This window comes from Anolis sagrei, chromosome 2 (genome assembly GCF_037176765.1).
Source record: "Anolis sagrei isolate rAnoSag1 chromosome 2, rAnoSag1.mat, whole genome shotgun sequence".
NCBI lineage: Eukaryota > Metazoa > Chordata > Lepidosauria > Squamata > Dactyloidae > Anolis > Anolis sagrei.
In genome coordinates, this window is record NC_090022.1 from 164924967 (window position 1) to 164941972 (window position 17006).

Consider the following 17006-nt stretch of genomic DNA (forward strand, 5'->3'; position numbering starts at 1 on the left):
CATGAGGTCACGAAGAGTCGGAGACGACTGAACGAATGAACAACAACATATCCCTAACGCTCTGTTTCGTGTGTAAAAGTTGGGGGGGGGGGTCGTCTTTTAGTCCCAGTACTAGTACCCCGGAATATACGGTAAGTATTTTTTAATTCACTGCTTTTCCACTTCCACTGGAGTCTTTTAATCCTAACCTCAGCTAGTATGGAAAGCACAAGCCACTGTATTATTTTCATCTTCATTTCTTATTCTAGGCTGGCCCCTTTTTTATTGTTCCAGTTCAGTGGCTTGTGTTTTCTGCATCATAGATATTTGGGGCAGTGAGAAGGCTGTATCAATTCACTCAGTTCTCTCTTCTGTGTCCCTTTTCCCTTCTCACTCCTTTGTGGTGGGTCATTGCACTCTCCCTCTCTTGTGCTTCAATTAACATTCTAGTTTCTCAGCCAAACTGCTACTTCAGATTCCATGTGCCACCTTGCCATCACTTTTGTTGCCTTCTCACTCTTCCCTACATGCCCTTATCTCCTCTTGCATCAAGCTTGCTCAGATTGTAACATCTATGCATGGTGAACATCATTTTGTAGCTCTCTTCTTCCTTGCTTGGCACATTCCAAAAGCTTACCCCTCTCGTCCTCCCTTCTTACAGGAGGCAACGGTTTCCGGATGTTCTTTGACGTGATTGTGCTCCTGATCTGTGTGCTGTCCTTCATCTTGTGTTCCCGCTCAATCTTCAGGGGGCTTCTGCTGCAGCATGTGAGCACTGCCGGGATGGGGCACCACAACCTCACAGAATGAGTTTAGGCATAAATCACAGGCATATGTGACTAAGGTTAAGTCCAAACCACCTGTACAAAACAACAGCTCAAAATGTTTTTGAAGTGTTAAAATCGAAGGCTGCAGTAGATCTGAGAGGGCAGCTGCTTTTCCTCTATTTGAAACTTTCGCTACCATATTCTCCTTTGTCATTCCCCCAATCCCGTGATAGATTCATCAGTCATTGCTATATATGAGTTGTGGTGTTTGTGGTCAACATGCTTGTGCACTTGTAAAGTGTGGTGCTGCTAGTTGAGCTAGGTGAGATCAGTTCAGCTAGAGATTTGGTCTTAGTGATTCTGGGTTGTTGTAGGTTTTTTCGGGCGATATGGCCATGTTCTAAAGGCATTTTCTCCTGACGTTTCACCTGCATCTATGGCAAGCATCCTCAGAGGTAGTGAGGATGTTCCAACAGACCTCACTACCTCTGAGGATGCTTGCCATAGATGCAGGCGAAACATCAGGAGAAAATGCCTTTAGAACATGGCCATATCGCCCGAAAAAACCTACAACCACCCAGTGATTCCGGCCATGAAAGCCTTCGACAATACTTAGTGATTCTGTTTGTGGTTAGAAAATCCATTCCAGTAAGAAAGGGCTGAGCCCTTTGTACTTCCTCACGTACCTTCTTAGCCTAGTAAGAGATGGATTTTCCAGCCAAGACAGTAATCATCATCATCATCATCATCATCATCATCTTTATTTATACCCCACCACCATCTCCCCAAGGGGACTCAGGGCGGCTTACATGAGGCCAAGCCCAACAACACATCAGTAAAACAACAAAGCAGTAAGCAAATAAAACAATACAATTAATATAACTCTCATATAAACAGTAACATAAAAAATTAAAAACCTTAAGGCTGGGCCATATGTAATAGATTAAAATTTTAAAATAAACACTGGGCGTGAACAGAGGTAGAATGTATCTAAGCAGGAAGGTTTTAAAGGAAATGTAGGGAGAGCAACCCAGCGGGTAGTTAAAGTGCTTCTGAGGACATTTTGCAGGGAATTGTTTCCTTTATTCAGGGAAGGCACACTGGAACAGCCATGTTTTCAGGCTCTTCCTAAAGACTGCCAATGTGGGGGCTTACCTGATATCCTTGGGGAGTGAGTTCCAGAGTCGGGGGGCCACCATAGAGAAGGCCCTCTCCCTCGTCCCCACCAATCGCACCTGTGAAGGAGATGAGAACAAGAGCAGGGTCTCTCAGGATGATTGAAGTGATCGCGTGGGTTCGTACACAGAAATGCGGTCACGCAGGTAGGCGGGTCGCAAACCATTCAGGGCTTTGTAGGTAAGAACCTGCACCTTGAATTGGGACCGGAAAATGAACGGCAACCAGTGGAGCTCCTTAAACAGGGGGTTGAGTGCTCCCTGTAAGTCTCTCCAGTTAGTAACCTGGCTGCCACCCGTTGTACCAATTGAAATTTCCAAACCGTCTTCAAGGACAGCCCCACGTAGAATGCATTACACTAATCCAATCAGACCATTGGTCTGGTTGCCCCTGACACGATAAATAAAATAAATAAATAAATAAATAAATAAAGTAATCCAATCTGGAGGTGACTAGGGCATGAACCACCCTGGCCAGTTCCGACTTCACAAAGTACAGTCGCAGTTGGCACACGAGTCTTAATTGTGGGAAGGCCCTCCCAGCCACCGCCGATGCCTGGGCTTCAAGTACATGAACTACCCCACGTGTACTGCAATATTCTCTTCAAAATATGCTATTGATATTCGAAACTTAGCAGCATTGTAAAAAAAGCTAGGTGCTTCATTACACGTGGGGTAGGTACAGCTTTGTGTTTGGGGGAAAGTGGGCAGCTCATTGGAAGCACTCATACAGGAATTCACTCATTCCTCATACAGGAATTCACTCAGTTCTTCCAGCACCGCTACAACCAAGACATCTGCCTGTCTGACCGCATGGAGTTTGTGAATGGCTGGTACATCCTGCTTGTGGTGAGCGACATCATGACTGTATCTGGGACCATAATGAAGATTGGGATTGAGTCCAAGGTAAGGAAATGGCCTGTAGAGTAGGATCTTTCTTTTCTTTCCTTTCTTTTAATTGTTTTTAAAAATACAAAATACTTAATACAATTGTATTGTTGCATCATCTCTTCCCAGATCTGTACTCTCCACCCCTGCCTCCATTGTTTTTATAAATACAACTCTGTCAGTTCTGTCAGTTGAATTATGCATAAGGAGATTCTTGGCAGGGGGTTGGACTGGATGGCCCATGAGGTCTCTTCCAACTATAGGATTCTATGATTCTGGGCTGCAGGGTGAATTACACGTAACTTCCTGCCGGTGCCTACACAATAGCCCTGTGTAAAACGTTGCATGTTGTTTGTTTGCAGAACTTTGCCAACTATGATGTGTGTGGCATCCTTTTGGGCACCTCTACACTCTTGGTCTGGGTTGGTGTCATGCGCTACCTGAGCTTCTTCCAGAAGTACAATGTGAGTTGAGCATCACTCCTCTCCCTCCTCCCCTGATCTTATATCTGAAATGATTTCTTGGATTTCCTTTAAAAAAATTGAGATTCTTGGGGTGATGTATTCTGAGCACCACTGAAAATATTCTGTTGTTTTGTGGTGCTCTGTATTTATTTATTTATTATTCGAACTTATATGCCGCCACTCCCCTGGAGCTTGGAGCAGCTTACAAGAACAGGCTAATATCTAACACAATTTAAAAACAATGTAAATAATTTAAAAACAGCAATATCAAAATCAAAGGCCTGTCGAAACAGGTATGTCTTACAAGTCCTGCGGAAAGCTGATAAGTCCCGCAAGACACGGACTTCAGGTGGCAGAGTATTCCAGAGTGATGGTGCCACTGCTGTAAAGGCTCTACATCTGGATGCTGTTAGACGCAAGGTCTTGACATTGGGAATTTCCAACAAATCTTGGTCCTCAGAATGGAGGGATCTCTGGGGTTGATAGGGGGTGAAGCGGTCCCTCAGGTACATCGGCCCCAGACCATGCAAGGCCTTAAAGGTGAGTACCATCACTTTGAAAGGGATCTGGTGCTCAATTGGTAACCAATGCAGCTGTAGTAAGATTGGTGTTATGTGGCATCTCATCGGAATTCCAACAAGAAGCCGAGCAGCTGCATTTTGTACCAACTTGAGCTTTCGGATCACCGACAGAGGAAGGCCAATGTAGAGGGCGTTACAGTAGTCCAGTCTTGAGATGACCGTAGTCTGGATCACTGTAGCTAGGTCATCCCTGGACAAGTAGGGGGCCAGCCGTCTAACCTGCCACAGAAGAAAGAAGGCGGTTCTGCTAACGGCGGAGACCTGGGCCTCCATCGTGAGCAGAGGGTCCAAAAGGACTCCCAGACTCTTTACCAATGATGACGGGCGTAGCGCCTCGCCATCCAGGATAGGCAGCTGGATATCTCCCCTGCCTGGTCGACCCAGACATAGGATCTGCGTCTTTGCTGGATTCACTCTCAACCTGCTGGCACGCAGCCATCCAGTAACGGCCTCGGGGCACTGATGGAAACAATCGGGTACAGAGTCCGGTCGGCCTTCCATCTTCAGCACCAGCTGAGTGTCATCAGCGTACTGGTAACACTCAAGCCCAAAACCTCAAACCAGCTGAGCAAGTGGTCGCATATAGATGTTAAACATCAGAGGGGAGAGAATGGCCCCCTGAGGAACCCCACAAGATAGAGGGACCTCTCAGAGACCAGGCCTCCCCTTGCTGTCCATGGTGGAGAGGAGGACAACCAGTTTAAAGCTGTCCCCCTGACTCCAGCAACAGCAAGGCGGTGGGTCAAAAGATAGTGGTCGACTGTGTCAAATGCTGCTGTGAGATCCAATAGCACAAGGAGCGCAGACCTGCCCTGGTCAAGTTGGCATCTAAGGTGATCTGTGATGGAGACTAGCACAGTCTCTGTATCTGATTGTATTTGCCCCAATGCTCCTTGCAACCTCAGTTTTCCTTAACCAAACCACAGGTGACTTTAGCAAGGCATTCTTGCATACATAGCGCTATTGTGGAACTTGGATTTGTGTTTACCAGGCTAGTCCAGGAATATATTTTCTTCTTGCTTCATGTCACCCTAGATCCTCATTGTCACCATGCGGGTTGCCTTCCCCAACGTCATCCGTTTCTGTTGCTGCGTGGCAGTTATCTACCTGGGCTACTGCTTCTGTGGTTGGATTGTCTTGGGACCCTACCATGTCAAGGTATATTGGAAAGAGGAATGTTATTCATGTATGAGAGCGACCATTCCCGGAGTCTGCGCTTGGAGATTCTGGCTCAAATGGCACTGGCTTGCAAGACACAGCCTTTGATGGAGCTTTGGAACTAGAGTTGCATTTTTGAAGTATGCAGGAAGAACTACATTCAAAGCTCATCCCCTCTTCTGCAGTATTTCCTGTAGTCAATTTACCTGTCATATAGAAGAAGCAACAACAACAAAACTTTATTTATATACCTCTCTATCTCCTCAAGGGGACTCAGAGCAGTTTCCAAGTGACATAATCAATACATACAGAGAGAACAGCATGAACATAAAATCAACAAGACAAAATAAGCATTAAAAACCACAATAGCACATATATTTAAAATAATCCTGCCTGTTCAAGGCAGTTTAAAAGGCTGAGCCAGGCTAATGCGATTTTAGAGAGCCCAGGAAATTAGGTAGAGTCTATGGCTGTACATTTCCAGGGCCTAATAGAAGAAAGTGATCTGGGTAATTGGTAGAAAAAGATATGGCCAATTTCTACAGTATCTGGGGCAGAGCTAGAACTAATCTTTCTCAAAGGTTTGTTTAAACCACCAGGTCTTCAGGCTCTTACGAAAGGAGGGGAGGGATGGGGCCTGTCTTATTTCTCTAGGAAGGGCGTTCCACAGGCGGGGGGACACCACCGAAAAGGCCCTCTCTCTTATCCCCACCAACTGTGCTTGTGATGGTGGTGGGAGGGAAAGGAGGGCCTTCCCGGAAGATCTTAAAGTTCGCGCCGGTTCATAGAGCGAGATGCAATCGCGAAGATAGGCGGGGCCGAACCATAAGCACTCTTAATTTCTTATCACTGTCCAGCTAAAAATGCCCCTGTTTTTTCCAGTTTGTGTTTTGTGTCCAGTTTCAGGATCTTCCCCACTCCTCACTTCCATCTCTGCTCTTTTTTTAAAATATTCTAGTTCCGTACCCTTTCGATGGTGTCAGAGTGCCTTTTCTCTCTCATCAATGGAGACGACATGTTTGTGACCTTTGCATCCATGCAACAGAGCAGCTACTTGGTCTGGCTTTTCAGCCAGCTCTATCTATATACCTTCATCAGCCTTTTCATCTACATGGTGCTCAGCCTTTTCATTGCACTCATCACTGGCTCTTATGAGACCATCAAGGTAAGTCTTTCCAGGGAACTATCTTACCATAGAGCTGGAGCTGAGCAGCTTCATTCAGAAGTTTTAACAAAGAGCTACCTTTAGGACCTTGATTCATATGGCTTTCATCTTCCAGGATTATCTGAGCTGCAACACAGATAGGCATGGCAGGGAAGAGCTGTTTATTTTAGTCCCCTAGTACAGAGGTCCTCAAACTTTTTAAATAGCGGGCCAGGTCACAGTCCTTCAAACTGTTGGAGGGCCGGATTATAATTTGAAAAAAACATGAATGAATTCCTATGCACACTGGACATTCCATAGATATATAAACCCCATTTTCCTAGTTTCCAACAGACCTCACAATCTTTGAGGATACCTGCCATAGATGCAGGCAAAATGTCAGGAGAGAATGCTTCTAGAACATGGCCACACAGCCCAAAAAACCTACAACAACCCTGCACATATCTCATTTGTAGTGCAAAAAACACTTTAAAACAATAAAATAATTAAAATGAAGAACAATTTTAAGAAATATAAACTTATTAGTATTTCAATGGGAAGTGTGGGCCTGCTTTTGGCTGATGAGATAGGACTGCTGTTGTTGTGTGCTTTCAAATCGTTTCAGGCTTAGATTGACCCTGAGCGAGGGCCGAGTAAATGACCTTGGAGGGCCATATCCGGCTCCCAGGCCTTAGTTTGAGGACCCCTGCCCTAGTATATACCTAGAAAAGCTTGTTTGGATTTGCCAGGGTCTCCAATGTCCTGTTCTGTTGAATAATAAGAGTGGTGCTCCAGGGACTGGCTGCCAGTCCATATTGGGTTTTCAGGAAAGAAACAGCTAATGGGCACAAATATGGCACTGGGCCCTTGCACGTTGGGAACAAATGACAGATCTCCCACGTCAGACAACTTGGGAAATATTTCTTTAGAACATTTTAAGTCATCTCAGGATCTGGCAGAAATGCCTCACCCAACCTCTTCTGTTTTTTCAGCATCAGTCTGAGGGAGAAGCGACTGTTACACAGCTCCATGCCTATATAGCTGAGTGCAAGGACAGCCCCAAGTCTGGCAAGTTCCGCAGGGAGAGTGCTTCCTCATGCTCCATCTTCTGCTGTTGTGAGCGGTAAGTTTGTACGGAGACAGAGACTTCAGGGACTGCCTAGCACATATTATAAATCTCCAGGTAAAGGAGAAGAGTCATATCATTCTCCTTTTTTGTGCCTTTCCTTTGACTCGCTTTCCTTGGACTCATAACAGTTTGGACAGGAAGGCTCAATCTTTGATCTAATAGTATCAAGGACCTCAAAGAGGAAACTGTCTTTCTTCCCCCTTTGCCATAGTTCACTTAGGTAATGAAAAGTTGGTTGTGAGACAGGATGTCAGTCCAAAGTTGGGAACCAAAACCATTAAGGATATGCATGAAAGAGCAGTGTGGATCCAGGCTTAAATGTCTCTCATGGAGTGGGCAATCAAAGTTGCTTCCTGTGAGCAACACTTCTCAAAGTTGCTGGAATTGGAGGTGCTTTGATTGTGCTTTTTCTGCATGGGCTACACTGGATGGCTCCTGGGGTTGCTCCTATTATTACAGGGTGCAGCAGCATAACTTCCTTTTTTTCAAAACTTAATAAAACCCATTGTATGAATCAGGAAAAAAAAATATTTTATATATATATATATATATATATATATATAATGTAGGTGCATACCTAAAGTTTTGTTTTACGTAGTTTTGAAGATCAAATTAGGTAGGTGACGTCCCCCATTCTCCATACACTGAGTAAACTGATTTCTGCCGTTTGTCATGACTCTTGCCAGCATAGCAGGTGTTATGTTGGCAATTTCTTCCTGGATGCTGGTCTTCAAATCTTGTAGGGTCCTTGGACGGTTCACATAAACACGGGATTTCATAAAACCCCATAGGAAAAAATCACAAGGGGCCAAATCCGGAGAGCGGGCCGGCCACTCCAAATCCGCTCGAAAAGTAGGCCTCAATGGCAAAAGCACGCTCCTCACTGTCCCAACACATGATGGCGACTGAACAGTGTCGGGACAAAACTTTATACTCCCACCTCTCAAACGAGACCACTAGCGCTCCGCTACGTCTTCAGCCGACTGAATGGCACGCATTTTAAAAAAGGAAGTTATGCTTCCTCACCCTGTATTATTATTATTATTATGACACAAAAACACAGTATGACAACACAAACAAGATATTTATGCTGGATTTCATATCACAAAATCACATGGCAGAATGCGGTTGGACTGGATGACACCTCTTCCACTGAAATACTGTTATTTGATCAAAAAGTTTGTCCATGTCTGATACATATATATAATATACTATCATATATAAACATTTCTTGGAAATCCACAATAAATTTTTGCTTCAAAAAGGTCTCTGCAGCTGAAAAGATTTGAAAACCCCTGTTGTAGAGCATTGGCTGCCTCCCCTATGTCAGGAGGCTGATTGTTCCATGTAAACAGCTAGGGTCACACCAACAGAATCAACAAAGACCCAACACTCTTGTATTCACTGTTACCTCTGCAGTAAGAGCAGAGGTGCTCGGAAGTATCTAGACCGAACTTTCAGAATTTATAGATCCACTAGCCGTCCCCTGCCACGCATTGCTGTGGCCCACTCTGTGGTCATGGAGGTTCTGTGTGGGAGGTTTGGCCCAATTCTATCATTGGTGGGGTTCAGAATGCTCTGTGATTGTAGGTGAACTACAAATCCCAGCAACTACAACTCCCAAATGTCAAGATTCTATTTTCCCCAAACTCCCCCAGTGTTCACATTTGAGCATATTGAGTATTCGTGTAGAGTTTGGTTCAGATCCATCATTGCTTGAGTCCACAGTGCTCTCTGGATGTAGGTGAACTACAACTCCAAAACTCAAGGTCAATGCCCACCAAACTTCCAGTATTCTCTGTTGGTCATGGGAGTTCTGTGCCAAGAAGCAGGAATATTGCCTTCAAAGCACCCCTGACAGACGGCCATCCAGCTTCTGTTGAAAAGCTTCCAAAGAAGGAGCCTCCACCACACTCTGGAGCAAAGAGTTCCACTGCTGAACGGCTCTCACAGTCAGGAAGTTCTTCCTCATGTTCAGATGGAATCTCTTTTCTTGTAATTTGAACTCGTCTCCTCTCTTTCCTCTCCTTTACAGAACCCCGTTGCAGGAGAATGTGCTGGTGGTGAACTGAAAAGGGGCTGCCTTGCCTCATTCTTTGTGAAATACAAACTGGCCTGATAATGGACTCCTGTGACTGCTGAGAATGAGGCTTGCTGTCCTTGTTTTTGGCAACAGCCAAGCCGTTGCATACCATTGCCTCCTGTGAGCCAATGCCACTTCCACGCAGAGTTGCTGAGATACTGGGACTGACTTTGGTATCTGAACAGAACTGGGACTGGGCAGGGAGTGGAGTCTCAGGCCGTGAGGGACTGAGACATTTGCCAAACAGCAACAGTTTTTAAAGGATTATTTTGGAAGAAAAATGTCAAGTACAAGGATGTGGTTTTCAAGGGCCTTCAAGCATTCTGCCCGTAGGTTTCCACTACAGATAATTTATTTCCCACAGAAAGAATGACACGGGGGTGTCTGCAAAGCAAGGCCCCTAGAACAGTTTCACATATGACTAGAACCAAAGAGGTTCAGGATGCAATGGAATAAAATTTAACAAAGCCCCAAATACATCGGAACAGGCGGGGAGGGATTTTTAAATGACTGGACTGAAGGCAAAGGCTTTCCTTTCCTCAAGAGCACAACTGAATTTCCTGTCCAATCCTATTCTACCCATTTGTGAGGAGGCCTTGTTCAGATCACTTAGCTTGGCTTGAATCCTGTTCTAGATTAGACAGTGGTGCCGGCATAGAGAAAATACCATTTTCAATGCATTGTCAAAGGCTTTCATGGCCAGAATCACTGGGTTGTTGTAGGTTTTTTCAGGCTATATGGCCATGGTTTAGAGGCATTTTCTCCTGACGTTTCGCCTGCATCTATGGCAAGCATCCTCAGAGGTAGTGAGGTCTGTTGGAAGTAGGAAAATGGGTTTATATCTCTGTGGAATGACCAGGGTGGGACAAAGGACTTTTGTCTGCTGGAGCTAGGTGTGAATGTTTCAACTGACCACCTTGATTAGCATTTGATGGCTTGTAAGTGCCTGGAGGAATCTTTTTTTTTTTTTTTTTTTGAGAGGTGATTTGATGTGCCTGATTGTTTCCTCTCTGTTGTTTTGCTATTGTAATTTTAGGGTTTTTTAATACTGGTAGCCAGATTTTGTTCATTTTCATGGTTTCCTCCTTTCTGTTGAAATTGTCCACATGCTTGTGTATTTCAATGGCTTCTCTGTGTAATCTGACATGGTGGTTGTGAGAGTGTTCTCAAATAATATGCTGTGTCCAGGCTGGTTCATCAGGTGCTCTGCTATGGCTGACTTCTCTGGCTGAAGAAGTCTGTAGTGCTTTTCAATTTCCTTGATTCGTGTTTGGGCAATGCTGCGTTTGGTGGTCCCTATGTAGACTTGTCCACAGCTGCATGGTACATGGTAGACTCCTGCAGAGGTGAGAGGATCCCTCTTGTCCTTTGCTGAACGTAGCATTTGTTGGATTTTCTTGGTGGGTTTGTAGATAGTTTGTATGTTGTGTTTCCTCATCAGCTTCCCTATGCGGTCAGTGGTTCCCTTGATGTATGGCAAGAACAATTTTCCTCTGGGTGGATCTTCATCTCTACTCTCGTGGCTTGTTCTTGGTCTTGCAGCTCTTCTGATGTCTGAGGTGGAGTCTCCATTGGCCTGGAGAGCCCAGTTGAGGTGGTTCGGTTCATCTTGGAGGAGGTGGGGTTCGCAGATTCTTTTTGCACGGTCTGCCAAGGCTTTAATGGTGCTTCTTTTTTGACTTGGGTGATGGTTGGAGTTTTGATGTAGATATCTATCTCCGTGTGTGGGTTTTCTGTAAACGGTGTGACCCAATTGTTGATCTGGTTTACAGAAAACCCACACACAGAGATAGATTAAATGCTAATCAAGGTGGTCAGTTGAAACATTCACACCTAGCTCCAGCAGACAAGTGTCCTTTGTCCCACCCTGGTCATTCCACAGATATATAAACCCATTTTCCTACTTCCAAAAGACCTCACTACCTCTGAGGATGCTTGCCATAGATGCAGGCAAAACGTCAGGAGAAAATGCCTCTAGGCCATGGCCATATAGCCCGAAAAAACCTACAACAACCCAGTACCATTTTCCCCACTCTACAGATGTCCTGGTAGCTGCCACGATCCTTGTGACATCTGCACCTTGTAATCATGTATTGGCAGTCGGGTTCTCTCCCTGGCATTGCCTCCAAAATGTTGCAGATGAAGACCAAGGCATGCTCATTGTTAATGCCTTAAATTGCAAGGACGTCCCATTTAAGTTGTGTGTGTAGTTTGATCACCAGTGCTTTTTTAACATAGCATTTTGCAGGAAGGCATACAGGACTGCTAAGAACACTAAGTTTTTGTAGCTGTCAGCCAGGTACTGAGATACTTTTTGCGTGCACACAATTGCACTCAGGTAACAGAGATGCCAACACTATATGCCAATGTTTTGGATGAGAAGCTGTCCCGGCTCGCTGTGGTTGTTGAAATGTGGAAGATTGCCATCTATGATCCAGAGGGGTTTCACAGCCTCCACCAGATCTTCCAGAAACAATTGGCTCCGGAGCTGGGCTTCCCTTTAAGCAAATGGTAAAACAGTTGGCTTTAAGCTGCACATTCCAAAGCAGTACCATTTCCACAGCTGTTTCCGTATACCATTTCCAAAAACAAGCTCCATTGCAGAGGATGAGAAGCACCCGGAGACTTTTTTTAAGTGCAGGGGTGTCTACGGCTGTGTTTATTTCGATGACGGGGGAGCGATTCCTTTCTGCTTGCGATTCATGAATTGTGAGAAAAGTATTTGTTGACCACTCTAGCATTGTGGCCAATTTTTATAGCATTTGTTTTGTAGATGTGGAGCAAACATGGAGACCGTACTAATTTAGGATTTTGTTGTTAGTGTAATTTATGAAACAAAGTGCAATTCTAATTATTTATAGCTAACAGTGTTATTCAAATATAAAAGTATGAGAAAAACACAGAAGAGTTTGGCAGTTCTTTTTGTATCTTGGGACCCTCAAGATTTCCTCAAATAATCCTAAGGATAAGTTTTATTTCATTCACGCATAACAACTATAAATGACTAGTTGGTTTTAAAATGTGGTCCTCTAGGATGCTATTTATTAGGCTTGGTCAATTTTGTTCGGAAGCTTCTAAAATCGGACTGAATTCGTATTAAAAAGACTTTTGAAACAATTTCGAGCCATCCTGGAATAGTGTGAGGAGTAATTACGAATTGAAACAATTTACCCATTTTTCGGAATTATTTTCGGATGTCTGGTCAAGGTTTACAATCTCGCAGTTTCCCTGGCCTCCCAGGCGACAAGCGGCAACGTGGAAGGGCAAGGTGGGCATGGCTACGTCCCACCTCGACCCTATTTGCATCGTCGGATGTGCAAAGCCGCCGATGCAAAGAGGAAGGAGGTGGGCGTGGGAAGGCCACTGGGGGAAACCGCATCGCCGCTTGTTGCCAGGGAGGCTAGGGAAACTGCGAGATTTTAAACTAACGGGGAAGGGGCACATACCATTAACGAAGTAAACGAAGCTATTCAGATTTTTGCTATTTCCAATCTTTTTTTCAAGAAAATTTGAGAAATAAACGAGTTAAGAACCATTTTTTTCTTGATCAACCAAGCCTACCATTTATTTATCGTGTCAGGAGCAAGCCAAACAGTTGTATTGCATTTTTTAGCAAACAAACAAAACACAAAGTTTGCAAGTTTGGTAGTTGATTAAATGTCCTTTGACCAGTAGCTGGCCACTTGGAGTGCCTCTGGTGTCACTATAAGAAGGTCCTCCATTGTGCATGTGGCAGGGCTCAGGTTGCATTGCAGCAGATGGTCAGTGGTTTGCTCTTCTCCACACTCACATGTCGAGGATTCCACTTTGTAGCCCCATTTCTGAAGGTTGGCTCTGCATCTCGTGGTGCCAGAGCGCAGTCTGCCTTCCATGTCGCCCAGTTTTCTGTGTGCCCGGGGGAGTCTCTCATTTGGTATCAGCCATTGATTGAGGTTCTGGGTTTAAGCCTGCCACTTTTGGACCCTTGCTTGCTGAGATGTTCCAGCGAGTGTCTCTGTAGATCTTAGAAAACTATTTCTTGATTTAAGTCGTTGATGTGCTGGCTGATACCCAAACAGGGGATGAGCTGGAGATGTCACTGCCTTGGTTCTTTCACTATTGGCTGCTACTTCCCGGCGGATGTCAGGTGGTGCAATACTGGCTAAGCAGTGTAATTTCTCCAGTGGTGTAGGGCGCTGACACCCTGTGATAATGCGGCATATCTCATTAAGAGCCACATCCACTGTTTTAGTGTGGTGAAATGTGTTCCACACTGGGCATGCGTACTCAGCACTGTGTCTGGTTGTGATCCCCAGGTTGTGCCAGTCAGCTTTCATATGATATTGTTTCTAGCACCCACTTTTTGCTTGATGTTCAGGCAGTGCTTCTTGTAGGTCAGAGCATGGTCCAGAGTGACTCCCAGGTATTTGGGTGTGCTGCAATGCTCTAGAGGGATTCCTTCCCAGGTGATCCTCAGAGCTCGGGATGCTTGTCTGTTCTTAAGGTGAAAAGCATTTCTGTGTTTTAGATCGATTAGGGATCAGCTGGTTTTCCCTGTAATAGGCAGTAAGAGCACCTAGAGCTTCGGAGAGCTTTTGTTCAACCATCTCAAAGCTCCCTGCTTGAGCAGTTATGACACGATCTATGCTATGATCTATGTTGCTAAAGCTGGGGAGCAGAATCCTCAGTCTTATCTTCATCTAGGAATTGTAGCTTTTGCACTAAAAAGAGAAGACAACTTCTGGCATTCCCAGCATCATGGTATTGTTTGTCAAATACAAATTAATTGATCACCACCCTCATCATGTGAACTTGAGGTGACTAGCTTTCTCTTGACTTTGCCTTTCCTTGAGACAAGGTGGAGTTGGCTATCATAAAATATATATTCTATTGCTGGTGTGTTAAGCCAGAGGGTTTTTTGGGGGGGTTTTTAGAATTAGGTACTGTTCCATTATCCGAGCAGAGGCCACTGGGGACAATAGAGAGAGAAGAATAGTCCATTTTGTGGGGGGTGGAAGTGAGTTGAAGGAGTAAACCATTTCCCTGTGTTTTTCCCCATCCATGGTCCCCATCCTGGAAACAACCCTAGTTTATGATATGGGGAGAGAGGAATCTCCTTTCTTGTAGTTTGAAGCCATGGCTCCGCGTCCTAGTCTCCATAATTTATTTTGGTGTCCTTGGAGAACTATAATTCATCAGAGTATGGGGTACTGTGTTTGATAAGTACATTCTGTGGCGGGGCTTCATAGGACAGATTTGCAGTGGAATATGGTCCCACTGTGGCCTGGGAGTCCGGTAAAGTCTCCTTCTTGGAGGGTTTCTAAGCACAGGCTGGAAGGGCCTCTTGACAGGAGGGATTGGATGGTGTCTTCCTGCCTGTCAGCAGAAGGGGGTTGGACTGAGGTGGTTCTTGGGGCCTCTCCCAACTCGAAGGTATTTTCTCTTTCCCAACACTGGCCTCACTGGACCCCTCTACAATGCAGTCACCTCCTGAAACACACTTTCCAAAGGAAGCATCCTATTCCTCTGTTGAGTGGCTCTTACTGCCAATCGGTTTCTCTGATTCTTCAGGTGGAATCTCTTTTCCTGCCAGTTGAATCCCTTGCTCTGTTGTGTCCCAGTCTCCTCAGTGGGGCCTCCCTTAGTATGTTGAAACATGGCTCCAATGACCCTTCTCTCGGCCTCCTCTTCTTCATTGGCTCCTCAGAGGGATTCATGACTTCTGGACCTTTGACCCTTTTGGTGGCCCTTCCTTCTCTGGACCCTTCCCCGCCTGTCCCTCTCCTTCTTGGATTGTGGTCTCCGGAAATGGACACATGATGATCCCAGGTGAGTTTCGGACCAAAGCAGAACAGAAGGGGGCTGTGACTCCCCTCCATCGAGACACCAGACTGTGACTGATGCAGCCTAGAATCACATTGGCCTCTTTTGCTGCAGCTTCACACTCTTGACACACTTTCCGCTTGCAGATTACTAAGAACAGGGTTCGCTACTATCCACACTTTTGGATTTCCACAAGGAGCAGATCCCCCAGGAAAGCATTTGAAAACACACAAACACACACTCACACAAATAGTTGTTCTTAAAGAAATAGAACAAATTTTATTGTCACAGCAATGTCATCATAGTCACAATATGATCTTAACTAGACACACACATTTGCACCAACTATGGTCCCTTCCACACTGCCCCTTGTCCTAGGATATGATCCCAGATTATCTTCTTATCCTGGATTATCTGGCAGTGTAGACTCATATAATCCAGTTTTTAAAGCAGATAATCTGGGATCGGATCCTGGGATAGAGGGCAGTGTAGATCCAGTCTACATGGCAGCATTGTCACCTTCTCTCACTTCTTCCTCTTAGGCCCCGTCTACACTGCCACAGAATCCATTTTGAAGTGCAGTTAATCAGAATTCTGGAACTGGATTATATGGCAGTGCAAATGAGGTTTATGGCTCCATCTCACACTGCCCATTTCATGCCGTTTGAACTGGATTATATGGTCAGTGCAGAGAAATGTGGATGAGCCTGCACTCACCATACAATGTAGTTCTACCTGCACGAAAGGATCCGTGCGGATGATGCCTGAGTTGCGGGTCTTGGGCGGTTTGGGTCTCCCTCCCCAAAGGAATGCAAGGAAAGCGCCAAATTAAAATGAAAGGGGGACATTTATTCTAAACACAGATGTTTAAACCTGTAGAGCAGATATTATACACTTGGTTACAAAACAGACTATAGAAGAATACAATATTAAATCACAATTTACATCAGTGTTGCCCAACATGACAACCCCGGTTTAAAAGGCTATACAACAGAGAGGACTATGGCTCCATTTACACTGCCATAGAATCTAGTTTGAACCACAGTTAAAATGCATTCTGAAACTGGATTATATGGCTATGTAATCCATACTTCATCACACTAGAGAATGAATCCACTTTAAATCCGGTTGCTGCCTCCTGCAGAATTCTGGGCTTTGTAGTTTAGAGAGGAGACTTTAACAGCCTCACTAAACTATAAACCCCAGAATTCTGTAGGAGGCAGAAACCGGATTTTAAGTGGATTCATTCTCTAGTGTGATGAGGACAGCCTTATCTACACTGTGCATTTCATGCAGTTTGAACTGTATTATGTGATCAATGCAGACCTGTGTTGGATCTACATAACCAGATTATCTGGCTGTGTAGACTCATATAATCCATTTTGAGGAAGATAATCCGGGATCAGATCCTGGAATAGAGGCCAGTGTAGATCCAGCCTCCATGGCAGCATTATCATCTTCTCCCACTTCTTCCTCTTAGGCCTCGTCTACACTGTCGTATAATCCAGTATGAATCACAGTTAATGTGGGATAGAGGGCAGGATAGACCCAGCCTCATATGCAGTTCAACCTGCATGAAAGGGTCAGTGTGGATGAGGCCTGAGTGGCAAGCCCTGGGTGGCTTGGGTCTCCCTCCCCAAAGGAATCCAAGGAAAGCGGCCAATTAAAAACAAAGAGGTACATTTATTCTCATCAGATATTATTAAACAATACCATTTGGGACTAGACTATTATATCATATTACATTACAATACACCGAGAGTGGGGGGCTTCTCCAATCGCACTGTTCAAGGGCAGTTTTTCCCCTCCGGCGCTAGGCTGTGGGTCCTGGGGTTT

At 45.0% G+C, this 17006-nt stretch overlaps 1 protein-coding gene across 1 annotated transcript in view; it reads left to right on the forward strand.

Moving 5' to 3' along the window:
* MCOLN1 (mucolipin TRP cation channel 1) overlaps nucleotides 1-9941 on the forward strand; it is a 35223-nt gene extending 25282 nt beyond the window's left edge. Inside the window, exons 9-15 of the mRNA XM_060763524.2 lie at nucleotides 641-747; nucleotides 2678-2827; nucleotides 3172-3273; nucleotides 4890-5012; nucleotides 5971-6177; nucleotides 7149-7279; nucleotides 9321-9941. Of these exons, the coding sequence (XP_060619507.2) occupies nucleotides 641-747; nucleotides 2678-2827; nucleotides 3172-3273; nucleotides 4890-5012; nucleotides 5971-6177; nucleotides 7149-7279; nucleotides 9321-9357 (857 nt within the window). The 3' untranslated portion in view covers nucleotides 9358-9941. The remainder of the gene's footprint in view (nucleotides 1-640; nucleotides 748-2677; nucleotides 2828-3171; nucleotides 3274-4889; nucleotides 5013-5970; nucleotides 6178-7148; nucleotides 7280-9320) is intronic.
* The last annotated feature ends 7065 nt before the right edge of the window (nucleotides 9942-17006 follow it).